The 19,328-nt window shown below is 39.6% G+C and overlaps 1 protein-coding gene across 1 annotated transcript in view; it reads left to right on the top strand.

The window, feature by feature from the left end:
• Window positions 1-19,328, top strand: part of LOC117453978 (ecto-NOX disulfide-thiol exchanger 2-like) — a 212,663-nt gene that overhangs the window by 93,286 nt on the left and 100,049 nt on the right. The window contains exon 3 of the mRNA XM_034093029.2: window positions 16,690-16,840. Within this exon, the coding sequence (XP_033948920.1) occupies window positions 16,690-16,840 (151 nt within the window). The remainder of the gene's footprint in view (window positions 1-16,689; window positions 16,841-19,328) is intronic.

Genomic DNA, 19,328 nt, shown 5'->3' with positions numbered 1-19,328 from the left:
GATATTCAGTCAAAAGGCCAAACCCTTTTTTGCACACATGCAGAATACGTTCATGATAACATATAAAAAAATCAAGTAAAAAAAGAACTAAAATAGGAAAAATAATAATACAATTAAAAAATAACAACAATTTATAATAGATGATGTACTATATAATTTATAATTCAGTCATTCCCATGGTGGTTATGTGTATTCCACAGATCAATGTAATTGTCTAAATCTGTTTAAATATGGATGGTCAACAGAGCAGATGAATCTTCAGTACACATGAATCATCCCATGTTTGATTCTCACAGTAACTTGGAACTCAAACATGTTAGTCTGACTGCCTCCTCTAAATCACTGCAGCTGTCTAATAATAATAACCTCACAGTATCAGTAGATTTGCATTTTAACTTATATATATATATATATATGTATTTTGAACAACAAACTAAAGCACACATTTGACTTTTTGCTTAGCTATGAGGGTCCATAAGGGTCCACGTGATGTAAATTCAGTCATCTGTCCATGTTTGCATCAGCTCACAAATAAATGTTTGCGACAGCTCACACAGACATCTTTGCACACGTCTAGCTGCTGCTATGACATGTATGAACGCACCAACTGTGTATATAACGTCCTGTCATGTGGACACCAAATGTGCAATAAATACAATCACATCCACGGTTGGTTGTTTGGATTATGTTATTATATGGTTTTAAGAAGCTTTAATAACATATAGATTGAAGACTTATGTTGTTATTAATCATCATGGCTTCATCTTCCTATTAAATGCATGGCTTGTTTTCATTCAGACAAAAAGTGAGTTTTCCATTATGGCTCCTTACTGCTTCATTCAGACACAAAGTTATGCAAAAAAGATCAAACTCATGTGATATTTGGCACCTGGTGCACGAGATGGAGAGGGAGAGTTCAACATGTTATGAAAGCGCTCTCACAGGCTGCATTACTAATGGATTTTTAAAACTTGTTTTGCATTTCACCATTCAATTAAATTGAAAACCTTTATTTATCCAGGTAAAATCCCATTGAGATCAATGATCTCTTTTTCAAGGGAGACCTGCAGCAGTAGGTTCCACAAGAAGACATAAAAACGTAAACAACAAAAGGACATCATACAGCAAAATGTACAGGGATTACAATTTACATATTTAACCACATGTACAGGTACCAACCAGGGTTTCCGTTAGCCGGTAATTACCGGTTTTTAGCTGGTAAAATTTATAAAAAAACGGTAAATTCAAAACCTGACGGTCAAAATGTCTGGTAATAATTAGGGAGGCTCCGATCGATCGGCCGCCGGTCATTATCGGCCGATATTCACTCTTAATAGTTTGATCGGTGCTCTCTATAAAGGCCGATCAGGAGAGCTGGGTCTGATCGATATGGACATAAACGCGAGTGAAGTGTAACCGGAGCGAGAGAGAGATCAGATCAGCTGCTGAGTCTGACCGAGACATGCAGCTCTGGAGGATCACCTGAAGCCCCGCCCTCTGTTTACCAGCTGCAGGAGCTGCTTGAGAAACTGACGGGCTGTCAGGAGAGAGAGAGGGGAAAAGAGAGGATCCGTTTCTCCCGTGTTATTATTCAAAGTTGATGTAAACTTCTGAATAATGTACGTTATCTACTACAAGTAGTTTGTTTGAATGTAATAATTATGTTGTTTGTTGTTTGTGGAATCATTTATTGAAAAATGAATCTGAATGTTTCGATCTGTTACGATTATAAACTGAAGCAATATAAAAATGAGCCCCGTGAACTGAGTTTAAAACTGAAGCATATCTGCTCATAGTCCGGTAATTACCTGCTAACGGAAACTCTGCTACACAACTCTTATTATTATTATTGAAATATGACCGGTAAGTTTCAAATTAGTCCGGTAAAATAAATTCTGCCCGGACATTTGACCGACGAGAAAAAATCCTAGCGGAAACCCTGGTACCAACAGCATCTGATTTTGTAGCATCCAACCGAGCTTTACAAACATGTAGTGGTACTAGCTTGGTAATTTCCATTCTTTTTGCAGACTGTTCCAAGTTAGTGGAGCTGCACATCTAAACGCTTTCTTCCCTAAGACAGTCCTAGCACTTGGCACATTTAATAAAACCACAGCATGCGATCTCAGGCAATAAGTACTTTCAATTCGCAGAGAGATCAGGGAGCAGATATAAGATGGTAGTTTATCCAACATGGCTTTGTAAATGAAAATGTACCAGTGACTGAGCCTCCGTACAGTAAGTGATGGCAAAACCGCCTTGGTATACAGGGTACAGTAATGCGTAAGTGCTTTACAATTTGTCAAAAATCTCAGTGCACTGTGATACGCAGCATCTAACTTGCTCGGGTAATTGGCAGGTGCATTCATATATAACAAATCACCATAGTCCAGCACAGGTAAAAAGGTCACAGAGCCTTTTCCTGGCCTCAAGCGAGAAACAGGACTTATTTCTGTAAAAGAACCCTAGCCTAACCCTCAGTTTTTTCAGCAGGTTATTGACATGAAGTTTAAAAGTGAGACAATCATCAAGCCAGATACCCAAGTATTTGTAACAGGTAACCACTTCAAGTTTTATTCCTTGCGTAGTTACAATATCCAAAGCAGTCTCCGGTGTATTTTTAGCTTTAGCTTTAGAAAAGAGCATTACCTTGGTTTTATCCACATTTAAAAGAAGCTTAAGCTCAGAGAGCTGAGCCTGAATAATGTTAAAAACAGCCATTGCAACCTTAATAAATAACCAGGCAAAGCCCAGGGGACCCTCATCCCTGCTTCTCATAACAAAGCCACTGATTCATTTCTTCTCCATAATTTAACGTTATTTGAGAGCTAATTATTGTGCTCGTTTTATAATAGTCAGTAGACAGTGCAAACGCATTAAATGACAGGACTCTAGGTAGGGATTCTTGTTGAATTCCTATTAGCTGTATGTAAATTGTTTTCAGGATTATTTATTTAATCATCTATAAATGGGCATGAATGGTTGGCAATATTATTAATCCGGTTTGTACGAGGGTCTAATTTAACCTCTTTTGCCCAAGTCGTTCTTCAACAGCAACATTTCATAGACGTGAAGAAAAATGAGATATTTCTTCTTAACATCTTAAAACTGGCTCTTTTTCAGCAGTTTATTAAATGTATTTTATTTTCTCTGAGCCTAACAGATGAATATTGAGGCCGGGTGTGTTAGTTGGGATGATATAGTGTTGAAATCCGACGTTGGTATTTTAATTTTATTATAGGCAAGATTCAAAATCCAATTAAAATAGATACACTGAGCTGACTTTGAGAGATGGAGTCATGTCTCTACGACTGTCAGAATCACTCACATGCACACACTCAAACATGCACAGAACAATGGCTCAGTAATAAAGGTGCCAACTTCCTGTTTGTTCAAAAATACTCAATCTTTGACTTTATATAATGGTGATTAACTGCATGCAAACTTGCAAAACAAACAAAGCTCTAATCTTTCTGCTAATCTTTCCAACTGCCATGTCTATTACATATTACAGAACATGGTAGCTTTCTGTCTGAGTTAGAGAGATCTTTGCCACCATCAAAGATGTTCTCATACTACATTACATTACATTTGTTAGACGCTTTTATCCAAAGTGACTTACATACATTCAGTACTGTGGACAATCCAAGTGTCTTGCCCAGGGACACAATGACATGCTGACTGCAGTGGGACTCAAACTTGCTACCCCCTGATTCGCAGTCCGGCACACTACCCACTGAGCCACAGCCGCCGTCATATTAGAGTTAATGAGGGTAAAGGTTACAAAAGATTGCTCTAAAAATAGTCCGAAAATTCAACATAGAAACTGGATTCCTCCCTGCTGCTACACATCTTTTTCACATCTCATGAGAATAATGAACAAATATAACCATTCAGAGAGCTGTGTCATTGATATGTCCTTAAGAGAGCGCACCATTCAAATAAATTGGGCTTATAACACTTCATTCAAATTACTTTCGCTGGATAAATATTTTAGAGCCGAGAGCTTAGAGATTAATGAAGCATTGGCGCGTGTTTCCATCTGTTTATTATTTTCCAATGTCATTACAACCTCGGAGAGCACTTCATTGTTAATTATCTGCATTGAGAACATCACATTCAGTCTTGCCAATTCCACTTTCCATTTATAACACACAGTTAGGGTCCACCGTTCCACTTTCTATCTGTGTTTACTTCCTATTTTTGGCACATAGTGTCTGCTTCTCATTCAAGTGTTCACATACATGCATATGGAAGTTATTCAAATCTATATTTAAGACACATGGTTGTGGAAGTTGCCGCACTTTACTACTGCGGTTCACCTATTCCATTTCATTTGTGGTATGTACTGCTCTCACTCTCTGCTAGCTCTCCTTTCAAGAGTATCATAAACATTACCGACAGAGTAGGGAGCTCTGTGTGATGGAGATGGAGGGAAACACTCTCGCATGCACCCACGCGCAGAGAGAGAGAGGTGTGTGTGGGGGATTTGATCTGTGGGGAAACAATGGATAAGCCTTTAGTCGCGGTAATATATCTTCATTAAAGTCGTTTTGCCGAAGCAGTTTCTGAAGGGTGGAGTGGAGAGGACAGAAGGGAGGAGAAGGAGATGGAGGGGAAGGAGGGTCGGGTGAAGAGGACAGCTGTGGCTCCCCTCATGGATCATCTGGAAAAGCAGCTGGCGCTTCCCTACCTGTTCCTCTTCCGTCCTCCCCCCCTCTGTCCCTATTCCCTCTCTCTCCCTCCCCATGCCCTCACTATCTCTTTCTCCCTCACCAAATTACCCAACATCTTCATTACTGTCTCATTACAGCTGAGTCAGCCACTGTAACCCACAGCCACACACTGCTTATTGGCTTTTTGGAGAGCGGAAAGCTTTTACAGTTCTTCTTTACTCAGTCGCACTGACAAACTCAAACTGAATATGCGATTAAGTGGATTTTGCTGCAAACTGAGCACATATCAAATCAAGGAATTTACAAATGAACAGTACCTCGCTCTTAATCCTTAAAATATATTCACTTATCACCTAAATCACTTGGACTAGAATACACTTTTTAAACACATTTAGTTTAAACTGTTGAAACATCACCATAATCTTTTGAGTTATCACTAATTATGTTAGAGAACATTGGTTAGTTTTTTATTCTATTATATGATGTGCTTATACTTTTGTCTGAACTGAGCTCAGAATGATCCATCTTCAGACAGACAGGATGAAATAATTCTGTTTGAAGTACTCCTACCACATGTTTGTCTTTCTCTCCACTCCTACCATCTCGGTCTGTCTCTCTTCCTTTAACCATTTATGAAGCGGAAACCTCAGGTCAATCAGAGCTGACTGCTAAGTGCAGTAGGACTCTGCGTCTACCATCCCTGTTCTGCCTGCACTCAAACAGGCGTCCTGAGAGCAGTACACCTGCCCTCTGCTGAACTCCATCCATAATCCATAGGTCCAGTAGACTCTGGCAGGAGATGCACGGTCATATTTCCAGTCTGTTAGCTCTGAGCCTTTTGAGCCACTCAGAACATACTCAGCACACGCAAATTCATGCCTCCCTCCTGAGCCGCCCACACTCTCACACACACAAGGCATAGATCATAACTTGATCCAAGCTATAAAAGATACACACAAACTCTGTTTCATGTTGTATTTTACGGTCTGTGAACTAATCCAGATGGCTTTACTCTCCGTCATTGCTAAGAGAATCCTGCTCTGTGTTGAGTTCCAACTAGACACAACTCGCCTGAGCTGAACTAGGTGTGTGATTTTTGTGGATGTTGTTTATAGTTCATACATGAATACACCAACATTTGGGAGATGGGCTTGTAGGCTGTCAAGTTAGATTTAAGTTAGAATATGTCAGTATGTCAGTAACATCTTTTGGAGTTTAGTGTGAGAGGTGTCCCAGGACAAATGTAGCTTAAAAAGACAAGTTAAAAGAGCAAAGATACAGCTTTAAAATGGTGTTGCTGACAGGTTGTATAGTGTCAGCCGTCATTACACCAAAGATAGAAGTCCTCATGGATCCATCATTTAGGATCTCATCTGAAACCTAATATCTAACCCTGACATGTTTTTATTTTATTTTGTTCTGAGACAGACACATAATAGTAAAAGGTAAATTGAATAGCCTAGACATGAATGCGCTCTGAACAGACTGAAACAGAGAGAGAAGACAAACACTGGCTGTACTTTACCAATTAGCCAGCAGCCACTTTCTAAAAGCCCAAATTGAAGGTGTGAGTGAATGTTTGTGTCTAACATAAAGTCAATGTGAACTGGACGCAAATGTCCATTTTGTGGATGTGTGACTGTGCCCACTGCCCACATCCGTCTCCAAGTACCAATAATTGAATCTGTCCTGCTCTGGAAGTTGCTACAAAGCTTGCAAGTGAGGGGCGTGTCAATCAAGATGTACATGCCCACATAGTCCTGAGAAACCTCTAATCCGGCCCAATAATTAACACCCGAGGAGCCTGTGACCTAAGATTTTCATCGTCATAACTACACTGTCGCTATGTACGTATGACCAATAAAAGCCTTGAGCCTTGAACCTTGAACTGTGTCTGTTTTGTGCCATGGCCATACAGGGCCTTTCATCCTGACATTGAAAATACTTTTGAGAAGCCGCATACTACCCTTGAGGGAATTAAATACCTCACTGTTCATGTTTTCTGTGTACGTAAAATACCCAGTGTACATGTGACAGCTTTGGAGCTGCTGAAAGCCTGGTTCAAGGTCAGGCTAACATACGTGCGGGACTTCTATAGTGACTGAACAGAGAGGAAACTGAAATCGATCCGCTGGTAAGAAAACTAACAATTGTCCTTCCCAACATGTCACGGTTTTCCTTTCCTCTATGATGTAACCTAATCAGAGCTGTGAAGCACTTTGTCAGTCCTGCTTCTTGACAAGTTCTATATTAATATAGAGGGTTTTTGTTATTAAATATCACTGCTGTGAATAGATCATATTACACACTGAACAAACTGATTATTTTGCAAATATTTCAGCACTCTGTCAGCAGGAAAAATGTATCATTTGATTCCCGCTTTCTGTCATTTTGCATGTGTCTTGTTTTTCAAATTAAAGTTTTCTTTTATACATGGCAGTGGAGACAGGCATGCGATAACTCTGTTTCGATTTGTTTGAATGTTTCTCTGTCCATTACATCAGTCATATGAATTCGATTTTGTTTGCTTTTATACATATACTTTTAAATGTTACACAGAAAATGTGTTATATAAAAAGTGATAATGAGTTTATTGTTCATATCAAAGCAACTGCACATTGAATGGTAAAATGGAAAAAGACATTAACAAAGGCAAATTAAAGGATGCCTATACTAAAATATCACATAAGACATTCACACCTCTCTCTATTTTTGTTTAAATATCAGCTTATATTAATTATAGCTTAATTACAGCTGAAACACCTATTAGGCAGCCTTTCCTGTCTTCTTTTAAACTACTATTACTTGAAGTTAGAGGATGTGTGAGACAAATGGACTCCTTGTGGGCAGTAATAATAGAGGTCAGCATGGATAAATGGTATTTAATCCAGTGGAGTAAATGTGCTATTACATTACATGTTACTTGTTGTTGACGCTTTTATCCAAAGCGACTTACATACTCAATACTGTGGGCAATCCCCACAGGAGCAACTTTGGGGTGAAGTGTCTTGCCCAGGGACACAACGACATGCTGACTGCAGAGGGGTTTTAACCTGTGACCCCCCTGATCCGAACACCACGGCACTAACCCACTGCGCCACACGCCTCCCTGTTATCATGTTAGGTTGTGTTTGTGTGTGTGTGCTTGATACATCAGCCTAATATTTAGTATGCACATGTATGATTGTATGCTTAAGGACCTTTTTGTGGTTGCAAACTATATCAAAAAGTAGGTTTACTTTTTACCTTCATTGACTGCTCAATGACCTTGATAGAGTTGTGATCTTATATTAAAACCGGTGCATTTGCAAATGAACTCGATTCTCGATATTTTATGCTCAACCAAAGCAAGGCAGATTACGAGATGATTACATTGTTGCTGCCGCCATCTTGATTGTACGGGAGCTAGGAGGAACAATTGAGTGAGGTCCCCCTCCTGGTTTGGGAGAGGGAGACAAACCTGTGGGAGATCTGCAACTTACTGAGAGCACTTTTCTTAAATGCAGTTTGAGTTGAACATAAAGATGAGACGTCGTTTGATCTCTCTATGATGGATATCTTTACGGTCAGGGTTGGCGAATGGGGGTTTCTGTAGTATGTTCTCACGGTGTTATCATTGGGATATTGAATGGAGGTTGTTATATCACTGACTCATCTACATGTAGTGCACCCACACTGTGATGACAGCAGAATACCCTGGAATAGCCAGAGAAATGGTTCACCTCCATCTCCCCCTCTCTGTCAGATTTGATTACGTCTGTGTCGCTGTTTTGGTGTCTCTCCCTGTCCCTCTCTTTGTCTCTGTCCCTTTCTCTCTCACTCTATATGTCCTTTCAACCCTACAAGCCACCACTTATTATCACAGACACACAGACACTTTCATCTCTAAATCTGGCAGGATTTATTCACTCTAGCAGCTATGTCTAAGACCCTTTATCTCAAGGAAATCATTTCTTTTTTTTAAGACTTTCTCAGAGATTTTTGGAATCATAATTCATATTGTCCTCTATAGAAAAGATTAAGGATATTTTTACTCATTTCTTTTTTTCTGATTACATCCATGTATTAGTCTGTCCTCTGGTCAACCTTGCCCAATACATATTATCTTCTTATTGTCAATTTAACAGTCTAAAATGCAGTGTGCAAAACAGTCCACAAATATGAACTCTAAAGTAAAGTTCTCCAAAGGTTTTGCTCCACGGACATGATCTTTTTTGTACAGATGAACATGTTTTTAGCCTATTAATATACTGTGTATATACAGGTAACAGAGAGAACAATACTAATATAATGTCAAATGTGATATTTCTGTGACTGTATGCTCTAAATTCAACGAACATTATAAGGCAAATGTATAATAAATAAAAAATGCTGAGGCTGATAGCCTGTCTGATGGACAACGCACGGCGGAGAGAGATATACATAAATAACTGTAGAGCTTTATTTCATGTATCCACTGCGTTATTCATTAAAGTCGTGGAAAATACACCTTGTATTATCCCTTTCTTAAAACCCATTTAGACTGGCTATATTCCTCGAGTGAAGATAGGGCGATTTTAAATTTGTCCTTTGCTGGTAAGTGATTTTAATACTGTCTGGTGATGGTTGATGGTCATTTTTCACCCTGACCCCAGTATTTATCACAGTGGCAATTATGGTGTTTTCGGGTGAACCTGCTGGTCCTTCTGTAATTTAACTTCCAGAGTCACATCCTTTTATTTAAAAGTAGATAGCTGAGATTATTTCCAAGGCAAGGGCTGCCTGTCCTTGTACTTTACTGTATTTATGTAATCAGCTCAGTGTGCACATAGTGTGAAGTACGGAAACGCAAGCATTGGCAAATACAAATATAGATGTCCGTTAGCTGGAGGGAAACCAAATTCAAGACATAAAGTACTGCAAGTTGTAAAAGGGATAAATGAAGGGATAAAATATAACATGTATAAATAATAATGAGGTTTACAGCCGTTAGTTTTCTGTTTTGTGGGATAACGCTGGTTATGTGGGACCAGGTGCCGCAGTAACGTCTCCCTGTTGAAAGCAGGCAGGTAGTCCTGTTGACCTTCTTCCTGCACCTCTGGACGAAGGGGTCTTCCAACAAATGGCAGCTCCATTCTGATGATGTGCTGTGTCATTTACACAATCCTCTGCAATGCCTCACTTTGACAAATGGTGCTAACACGGTGCATAAGCTGATGGGAAAGTAAGGAAACCCATCAGGAGAGCAAGACCCTGTAAAAGCTGATTCAAAGGGCTGTTGTTATATCAGCTAGGTGCTGGCTAATCCTGCAGAATGTCTGTTACATGCCACATTCTTTATTGACTTGATGGGTTGAAGTGCTGTCTAAAACAATTGGTTAAATTACAGAGGAGCAAAGTGAATATTGAATTCCCGACCTTCCTCTCTGTATTGTTAATATAATGGGTTAACTGGAAGTGGAGCATTGCCATTGTTGCTAACAACACAAGAAAATTAAACTAAAACTATCCGCTGGTGGCAAAGCAGCGTAGTGTGAACAAATTAAACTGTCAACCAATTAGTGATAATTTACCCTCAATGTTCCTTTTATCAACAAAAACAATTGTACTTTCTGCCGGTCTTCAACCATAACGTTTGATTTCATGCTTCATAACACTTGTTTATTGGTTCCGTTTGGTTCCATATTATGCCCATGTACAGGTGTTTCCACTGTAATTAGATATTCCCTATCAGCACTTTTTCCAGCTTTGTTTATTTAGTCCTTTTTCAAAAAAACATCAGAAAGGCCTTTTTGTATGTTCTTTTCGGGTATACTGTATTTATTTCTGTAACCTCATTCGTGATCCACAAAGCACTCAAAAAGTACGTGACCCGAATCATCCACCAGCACTTTACCCCACTTCCTTCTGTACGCCGCTATAGTCCATGTGCAGAATGACTCGTCTAAGTAAGAGCTATAGCTTTATATAAGTCCCCTCCTCTCTAGTTTTAAGAAATCCAGACAGAAAGACAAAGTGTTAATCCATGTCTTTGTCTCATTGTATACAGTACATGTGTAGAATGTGTTTCTTCTTTTGTGCTATGTATGCAGAAAAATAAGTTCCTCTCCAAGGACAAGTAGTACCTCTATCTCTGTCTATCTTTGTATTACGTGTTCAAAATATCCCTGTTAACTTGTGGGGCACAGCACTCTCCCTTTATACAAATGTATAGATAACTCCAGAAGGGAAATTAAGTGCTCACTTGCCCTGCTTCATTGGGATGTACAAGGTCAGTCAGCTAGAGGGGATTACGTGTTGTTATGCTTGCATATCCTGGTGCTGCAGATTGTAGCCACCAGCCCCCATTTCAGTAAAAAATAATGAGCAGTCAATGCATATTTACATTAGTGTTCACCGCAATTTTTTTTAAACTTACAACACTCCAGGACATCAAGGGCGTTTATGATGGTTCTACTCATAGAAATAGATGTTTCTATTACAAGCTATAGTGGCATTGATGGAGGCAGGGCCGGCCCTGACCAATTTGCTGCCCTAGGCAAGATTTTAGCAACTTTTTTGCACTGTCATATATTATTTTATACCTGTTTTTCACCTATTCTCTTATTTTTTTATAACTATAATGATCATATAAAGGTGTGCCTTTACCTCACTGAGCTGAGGTTATCAGAGCCTCTCAGTCTTTCAGGAGAGAGCTCTCTAAAGCTCCCCCCCCCGCGGCCGCTTAATAAAAGCACACAGAAGCTGTGTACGTTTTTTGGGAGTTTGATTTATTTTAAATGAACACAAATATAAAATTAAAACCTGTAATTGCACACTACCATTATTTAAAAAAAAAAATTCACATAAACCTCTGGTTTTTACTGGGGCTGGGGCAGTTCAACTTGATTTTGGGGGGGGGGGGGTGCCATAGTTTATGGGCGCTGTACGCAATATAGGCGTAGTTATGTTAGTATAAGATAATAAGATGTACTTTGTTGATCCAAAATCGGGATATTGTGTTGTTAAAAAATAAAAAATCTTTTTAATTTCTAACTTTTTTTTTCTTTTTCTCCCCAATGTGTGGCGCCCCCTATGGGTTGATGCGCCCTTAGCATTCGCCTATACTGCCTATGCCGAGGGCCGGCCCTGGATGGAGGCCACAAGGCAGCTGCTGATGAGACTAAGGAAGATATGTGGATGAATTTACTCCCTCTCTTTGTGTCTCTTTCACACACACATTGTACACACACTGACCCCACACACAGAAAAAGCATTATATTGTTTTACACACACAGTTTTCAGTATTTTTGAATGAACAAAAAGTCTCACATGAGAGGAAGAATCTCCCGCAGTTGTCTCTGCTGTGTTCACTTAGCAAACACTTGTTAAATATGAAAATACACACATATCTACACACACAAACGCACACACACTCTCGCACTCAGTGATTTGAATGACTGCTGCGATCAGCGAGAGACAGATTTAACTGACTGTTAATACCCTCATGGTAAAGTCGGGGGGGAAAATTAATAGTGTGAAAATTAATGATGGAAATTATGGTTCATACATTTTTCAACGAGCTTAACAGGTACAATCTTTGCAGAATAAATGTGATAAAGTTAAATCCGTTACCATCGAGAAAACCAAATGAAGAATTTGTTATGGTTAAAATAAATGAATGGGTTTTCAAGAGATATAGGAAATAAGGAGAGAAATGAAGATGCAGATGGGGGGACAGTTAGCAGGGTGAGAAACAGGCCGAGTTAGGAGGCTTAGGGATGTCTCTTCATCAGAAAATATTACCCAGCATGCTTCACAGCGGCTGTCCGTGTCCCGCCGACCCCACCATCACCGACTCTGCTGAGAGGGAACATTTAACTGTGAAATTACAGTTTGAGGTTGAAGAAAGGGGAGGAGAGGTTGTGTCAAGGCATACAAAAAAAAGTGTACAACAGTGATAGCCGGGAGCTTATTGTAGCCAATTGTATGTTTTCTGTAAATGTAATTCCATGTCTGTGCTCCCACGCACCCAGGCTGAAATGCAATTATATTTAGCAAACCTCCGGGAGATATTTTACACTAGAAATAAAGAACCAAGATGCGTGCTTACCATATGTTAAAATGCTTTAGAGCAGCAACATGGAGCCTACAGTAATGAAGTATTGCGTATAGAGATATTGATCCATTTTTTGAAAAGCCAGAGTCAAACAGTGAGCGAGAGAAAAAGAGATCAAAGATAAACAGACTTAGAGACTGGCGGCCTTGTGTGGGCGGTAGGAGAACTAGAACACTTTGCTTGATGTTTTTGTTTAAGGGCACTTTCATGATCTCTGAGACTCTGATGAGTTCCTCACCACAGACCCCTTTTGCACCGAAACCACTCAAACACTGGGTCATCGCACCGTTAGGGATGAAGCACAAGACATGCCTTCCGGGCTTAAGCACCATTGTTGCCATAGTAATGACAGAGCCAGAGTAGCTGAAAATACCCTGAAAGAAGAGACTGTAAATACAATCTCATCATCTCTGCAAATGAACATGCTCTTGTTTGTGTAGATGGATGAGTGGGAACATCGGGACGGTTGATTCAGGTAAATGTAGTAAGGTGGATCCAATCCTTGTGTCAGTACCATACAGTCTGTGGGTAATACTTACTTTATCAAGGAGTGATCATCGTCCAAGTTCTTTTGTCACTATACAAGAAATCTTTGATCATTTCAAAAGCAGAAGGCTAGCAGCTATAGGCTAATGCTAATGTTATTCGTTTTGCAGTACTAGACTGATTGTACTTTTTACCTGATGATGTATTGTACTAAATGAAAGGTTAATGGATCATTAAACGTACAAAATCCAGAGCTGAACCTGTTTGTCCATATAGACAACGTGAGACATTTTCAATATGTGAAAAATGAAAGTCATGCCTGAAATGTCTCGGGGCTGTTACATTCAACTGACACTACTGTGTGTGGAGAAATGCATTTCTTTGTCTGATGGATTTGTACTGCATGATTTGACAGTGTCATTATTGCTGACTGTTGCTCGTTGATTCTAATTGACTTCGACTAAAACGAGACATTTAGCTTAGCTTTTCTTTCCTAGTGCTGAACTCGACAACTGCTCTGCTGTAGATGTATAACAATAGGTACCTTTTAGTACAAAATAACACCAACAACTACAAAAATATGCCCAAAAATATAATCTGCTTTATTTGGGTGCGATGTTACTGATAATAGGCCTGCATGTATTCCTCTTTTCTTTGTCGTTTATTATAATTACCATATTTGTCACAATTCACATGTTAGGTCACGTTTGTAGTTTTGTCGGTGTTGGTGTTTTTCTTGTCTTTGGGTTTCCTGTCTTATTGTGTTAAGTGTTCACCCCCATTTCCTGCCTGTCTGCTTTCTGTCTGTTTCCCTCCCTGATTACCCGATTGTGTTCACCTGTTGTCCTTGTGTTTCTCCTCCCCTGCCCGGCTGTTTCTCGTTGTCATGATTACCCCTTCTTGTATTTAGTCTTGTCTCTGTCTGTGTTCAGTGTTGGGTCATTGTTTGTTGGTGACGGAGTTCACCGGAGAGTGTTCTGTTCTGTATTTGTCATTTATCCTTGGAATAAAGGGTTTCTCAAGAGTTATCTGCATTTGGGTCCTGCTTCCTTCACTCATCCGTGACAATATTGAACTTTTGCAGTTTTGCATTGGATTTGGGGTTAGACAAATGTAGTGTTGTTTTTCAAGATGGGCTTAAACAAATATTAAACACAAAAACACAAGTCGAGCATGCCCCTAACCAGATTAGTTCTTAATCTACATACAAACATAATTTGCATTCTATCAACACTTTTGTTGCAGAGCGCAGCAGAACAAATGTCCCGCTGTATTTTTGCCCCTGTTAGAGAATATAAGATCTGAATCTTATTGGATTACCATAGCAAAGCAAATGGAGCAAAACAGATAAACAAAGTTACAATTCAGAAATGTGCAGGCGTAGAAAGGAAGCACAAACACGGAGTTAGTGAGACGTCAGATCATGTCTGGAGAAAGTATTCTGCTAACCTGAGTTCAGAATGCTGGAAGCAGATGAAGCCAGGATGTAACCATGGAGATTTTTTTTCTGATGTCGATGTTTCCGTGGGTCAGACGGAGCCTTGTTAAATCCTTTGTACAGAAAGTACAATAACAGGCACACTGCCAAAGACTGGAGCACATTTTGACATACAAATATATTAGCGATAACCGTTTGTATTAATAAATGACAAACATAGACACGCCAAGCATTAGGTGCATAATAAACGACAGGTTTTCATGCCCAGTTTATAAATCCTGCTCCGACCTCACATTTTCTGAAGACTGGTCATATCCATTCAGGATGTTACACATATTCCCCACCAGTATGAAATGTCAGTGATGGTGAAAAGTCATGCGTGTACAGAGTAACAATGACGTCATCCATTTCCTTTCCATCTATTCTCCCACTTGGGTTCAACACCTTTCAGAAAGTGCGTTTGGGTTTTTATTGAATTGAGGCTTTTCTTTATTTATTTTTCGTTCTGTTACCTCTCTGTCGTCAATGCAAACGTCAAGCCCTGCCAAATTGAAATGGTCCACAATTAGTACAACAACATCAGATTGATGACGCAAGATGGATTCCTTGCTATGGTAGTGTGAAGACATGTTTGATTTTTAACGCTACATCCAGATCGGAACAACAAAAAGAGACCCTTCTACAGTCGTCTATTTGGCTGTGTTCACTGACAAATCTAATCGCTTTGAGAGAAAATACATTCTTTAAACAATTTCAACTGCATTGTAAAGCAGTTTCTAAATTATGTTGCTCTGTGCATTATTCTTTAGTCAGTCGAAAGTTATTTTTCCGTATCATTTTCACACAGCAATGCTATAAACATTTAGTTTCTAATGAAAAACAGTACATCTTGATTCGACGTGGGAATAATTGGATCAGATTTTATGGCTCTGTGTCTTTTTTTTGCTGCTTCACACTCTCCCTAGATGTTATCCTCTCCTACTCCTTCACCTCGCCAAAATAAGTCATTAATCGCTCTGCCTTCCGAGCAGTGTGTTCATTATCACCTGCCTCCTCTCCCTGTGTCACCTGGCTAAAGACGGATGTCGGGGCCATCAAGAGGAGACAGAGAAAGTCAGTCGAGCTACCGCAGTATCGCAGCTCTTCAATCTTTATGTTGTTCAGTTCAGCAGCATCGTGTCCCTGAACTTTTTCCATTCCTCCAACTTCTTTACCGCATAATCAAACCACATCTGTCTCTCTCTGTTGTCTCGCCCAGAAAAAGAAAAGTTTTACGCTAGACCTCTTGAACATTGCATCAGGGTTTTGTTGCGCTTTCATTTCAGTTTTGTCTGAGTCAAGTGTTGTCTCACACATGGGGATGGAGACTTGGCATGCACACAAACACACACATGCTCACAATAATAATCGCTGCTGCTGTCTGCTGCAGGTGCAGTGGAGACTCTTCGGAGAGGACAATTTATTTACATATTAAAAAAAAAACGGGAACGCGTGCGAGATCTGTTTGTTTGTGTGAGCCCAGGTGCAGTCTAAATCAGTACCTCTGAATATAAAGTCTGTATTTTAAAGTACGGAATTTCTTTTTGATGTTACAGGTCATCATTCAAAGACTAAAGAGGAGGAGATGGAGAGCAAAAAGTGTGTGTGTGAAAAAGAGAGATTGAGAGAATTAAAGACATCAGGAGAGTGAGTCAGATTAAAAAAAGACCAAGTAAAAATAGTTTAAATATTCATGTTTTTCATCAGTTGAAGTGGCTGATATATTCAGTTATTTATAAACTGCTTCTGTGTCACTGCTGTTGACAGATGAGTTGCTCTGTGTTCCTGTAGGAAGTACACAATGTTAAATGTAACGCAACGTTTCCTCAAATAATGACACAGTAAAGGTTAGCTGTGACTGAGTAACTGTTATGAGACAAAAGCTAATGTCTCAATGTGTGTGTCACAGCTTCCTCAGCGGCTGCCGGGCTACACGCTCTCTATTCTCATCCATGTTTCTCTCCTGACTCCAGATTTTGACCCCAGTCTCGGGCTGATGACTGGCATTACCCCGATAAATCCCATGATGCCTGGCCTGGGCCTGGCTCACCCGACCCTATCCCAGGATGCACCAGTTGTCAAGGAGATCATCCACTGCAATAGCTGCACGCTGTTTCCTCCCAACCACAGTAAGTCTCCTCTGCTGCTGTAACAAATATAAGCATCGCAGAAACGCTGCGAGCTGAACCGTCATCAGCGAGGCTGAAGCATATTTTATTTATCCATGCAGCAGTGTGCATTATCTATGACTTATCTCTGTCCTCGCACTCGCACCCTATGCACCACTCAGCCTGATATTGTGTGACCACGAAGAGGTGTGTATTCTTTCTTAATGTCACCTTTAATACCCCTACGTACGGCAGAGCGGAGCTGATTTGCATCCCATTTCATCAGAAAGGAGGAGGGGGGGTGATTAAAAGAGGTATTAAGGTGTGTATGCATGCAGGCGTTCACTTGTGTGATGTCTGTGAATGTATAATTAGAGGAGTGACCTCTGTGAACACAGAACACAGCGCTCCTGTCTTCAATGTGCCAGTCCAGAGAGGTAATGTCCTCCTCTTAGCTCAACTCACCCTTAGCGCTGTATCTCTTCCTAATCTCACTTCAGCTGCTCGCTATACTGTCCCACACACATATATTACCTTCCCTCTCTATGATATACTGCATCTCCTTTCCTTCCACTCCTTGTTTAAGAGGTCAAATCAACTTAATTAACTGATCACCTCCGAGGCTTCCAGCTACTACTTCCAGTTCAAAAGTTCTCTGTCAGGCTCTGACTGTTACATAATATGTATTTGTACTAACCAAGCGGAAACCAAGGTGCTGATAGTAAAGCCAATGCAGTGCTTTGGACCATTCTTTCTAATGGCGTGCAGGGGGCGTCGCAAAAAATAAGTTTAATTGTATTAAAGTCTATGAGAAATTACCTCACTGAATGATAAAGCAGGGTAAGCTTTAGGAGGTGGATACCTTGTGATGAGAGGTCACTACCACAGCTTTTCTCGGTTTTGTTTTTTCTGTGTTTTCCTTCTAGAAATTAAACCACTTTCCATTTAAAGAAAGTTTGTTTTTAACATTTTGGTAACCTTAAAATAGTATGGTTGTTCTTAGCTTCACCCAAAATGCCAGAAACGTCCACAAATCAATGGGTGATGTCCGCAGTGCCAACGTCAACTTTTTTTAAACATTTATGGTCCAAATACTCTTTTGCACACACATGCCTGGACAAACAAACTTGTGTGGACATGTTTACTATGAAGTATTTGTGAATCAGGATCTGAAATGAATGGGGCCCTCTGTAACCTAATCCTTCAACTGTCACACAATGGGGTTTGAAAATGATTATGAAAGGGGAAAAGGACCTTGCTCTCATAATTTAATTGTTAAATTGTCGTTATTATTTAAAGCTACAGTACTGTCCACCTGTGGGCCGTTGTAGGTGATTCATGGTACTTGGTCTAATCTTTCCTCTCGGTTCTGAAGGAATAAAAGGAGACATTTTCTTATAATTGCAAGAAAGCTCTTTTCCTGAACCAGGAGAGCAGCATGTGTTGTTATATGAAATGACAGGTCAGGAAAAGTTAAACAGGCAGAATCATATAAAACTGAGCAATAGAGGAGTAGAAAGTGGACTGAACACTATGCCTGGTTCTGGGATGACTCCCTCAGGGGCCGTAGCCTCTGTTACACGAGTCCACCCCCTAATAGCCTTCAATAAACCCACTGGAATTCATACCAATATGCAGCGCAAATGTATTATTACAAATTTCAATACATTTTTCAAGAAAGCAACTAAATAGGATAAGGTGATATGTCCATGTATGCAGTGTAATGCTTTCTCTATAGCATTTATCCTCTGGATATTTCCCCTTTAATACCTCTATATGGGGCCATTCTGGGTAATGTTGCAAAGGCCTTATCGGGACTGCCTAATGACAAAATGGGGTTTATTGTACTTTGCATCAATGGGAGTGAACTCCCTTGATTCGTCCGGTGTCTAACTTACACCCCCATCTGGTTTCTATCATTTATATGTGAACTTAAAGCTTTTGTAATCAAATACATTTTCTGTCTAAACTTGGATAAAACCATTAAATATTTGTCAAGCCATTGTGCAAAATCATGTTGGTGTACATGACAGTACAAAGACCATGTATGTAGAGAAAGGCAGTGGGAGCAAACAGGACTGTAATACTGGAGGGCACTAGTTCTGTGGGTGTTGAGTTTTAATAACAATCTTTAACCATAATATTCTTCATCTTGAAATATTATATTATCATACGGATAAAGATCAATGATTGTTTATAAAAAAGAACATTTCATTTGTGTTTAAATCATCCTGACTTATTACGTATTGTAATAATATTCTGAATTTCAGTGCTTTTTATTTATCTATTATATTTGTTTTTAAATCCACCTGTGTCAATAAACCAAAATACAACTAAACTCAATTCCTTCACAATTAATGTCCTTTTATTATATCAAGATATATTAACATTGTGGAACAAACAGCAAAAAGAGACTACTATAAAATAAAACGTTTACTTCTCACTCGCATCCTGTTAATAATTCAACATGATCCATTGTGTTCACTCCCTGTGGGAGGAACTGT

The sequence above is a fragment of the Pseudochaenichthys georgianus genome, chromosome 10 (assembly GCF_902827115.2).
Source record: "Pseudochaenichthys georgianus chromosome 10, fPseGeo1.2, whole genome shotgun sequence".
Classification (NCBI taxonomy): domain Eukaryota; kingdom Metazoa; phylum Chordata; class Actinopteri; order Perciformes; family Channichthyidae; genus Pseudochaenichthys; species Pseudochaenichthys georgianus.
The sequence above is the reverse complement of the archived record's forward strand: the minus strand, read 5'-3'. Positions and strand labels throughout refer to the sequence as shown.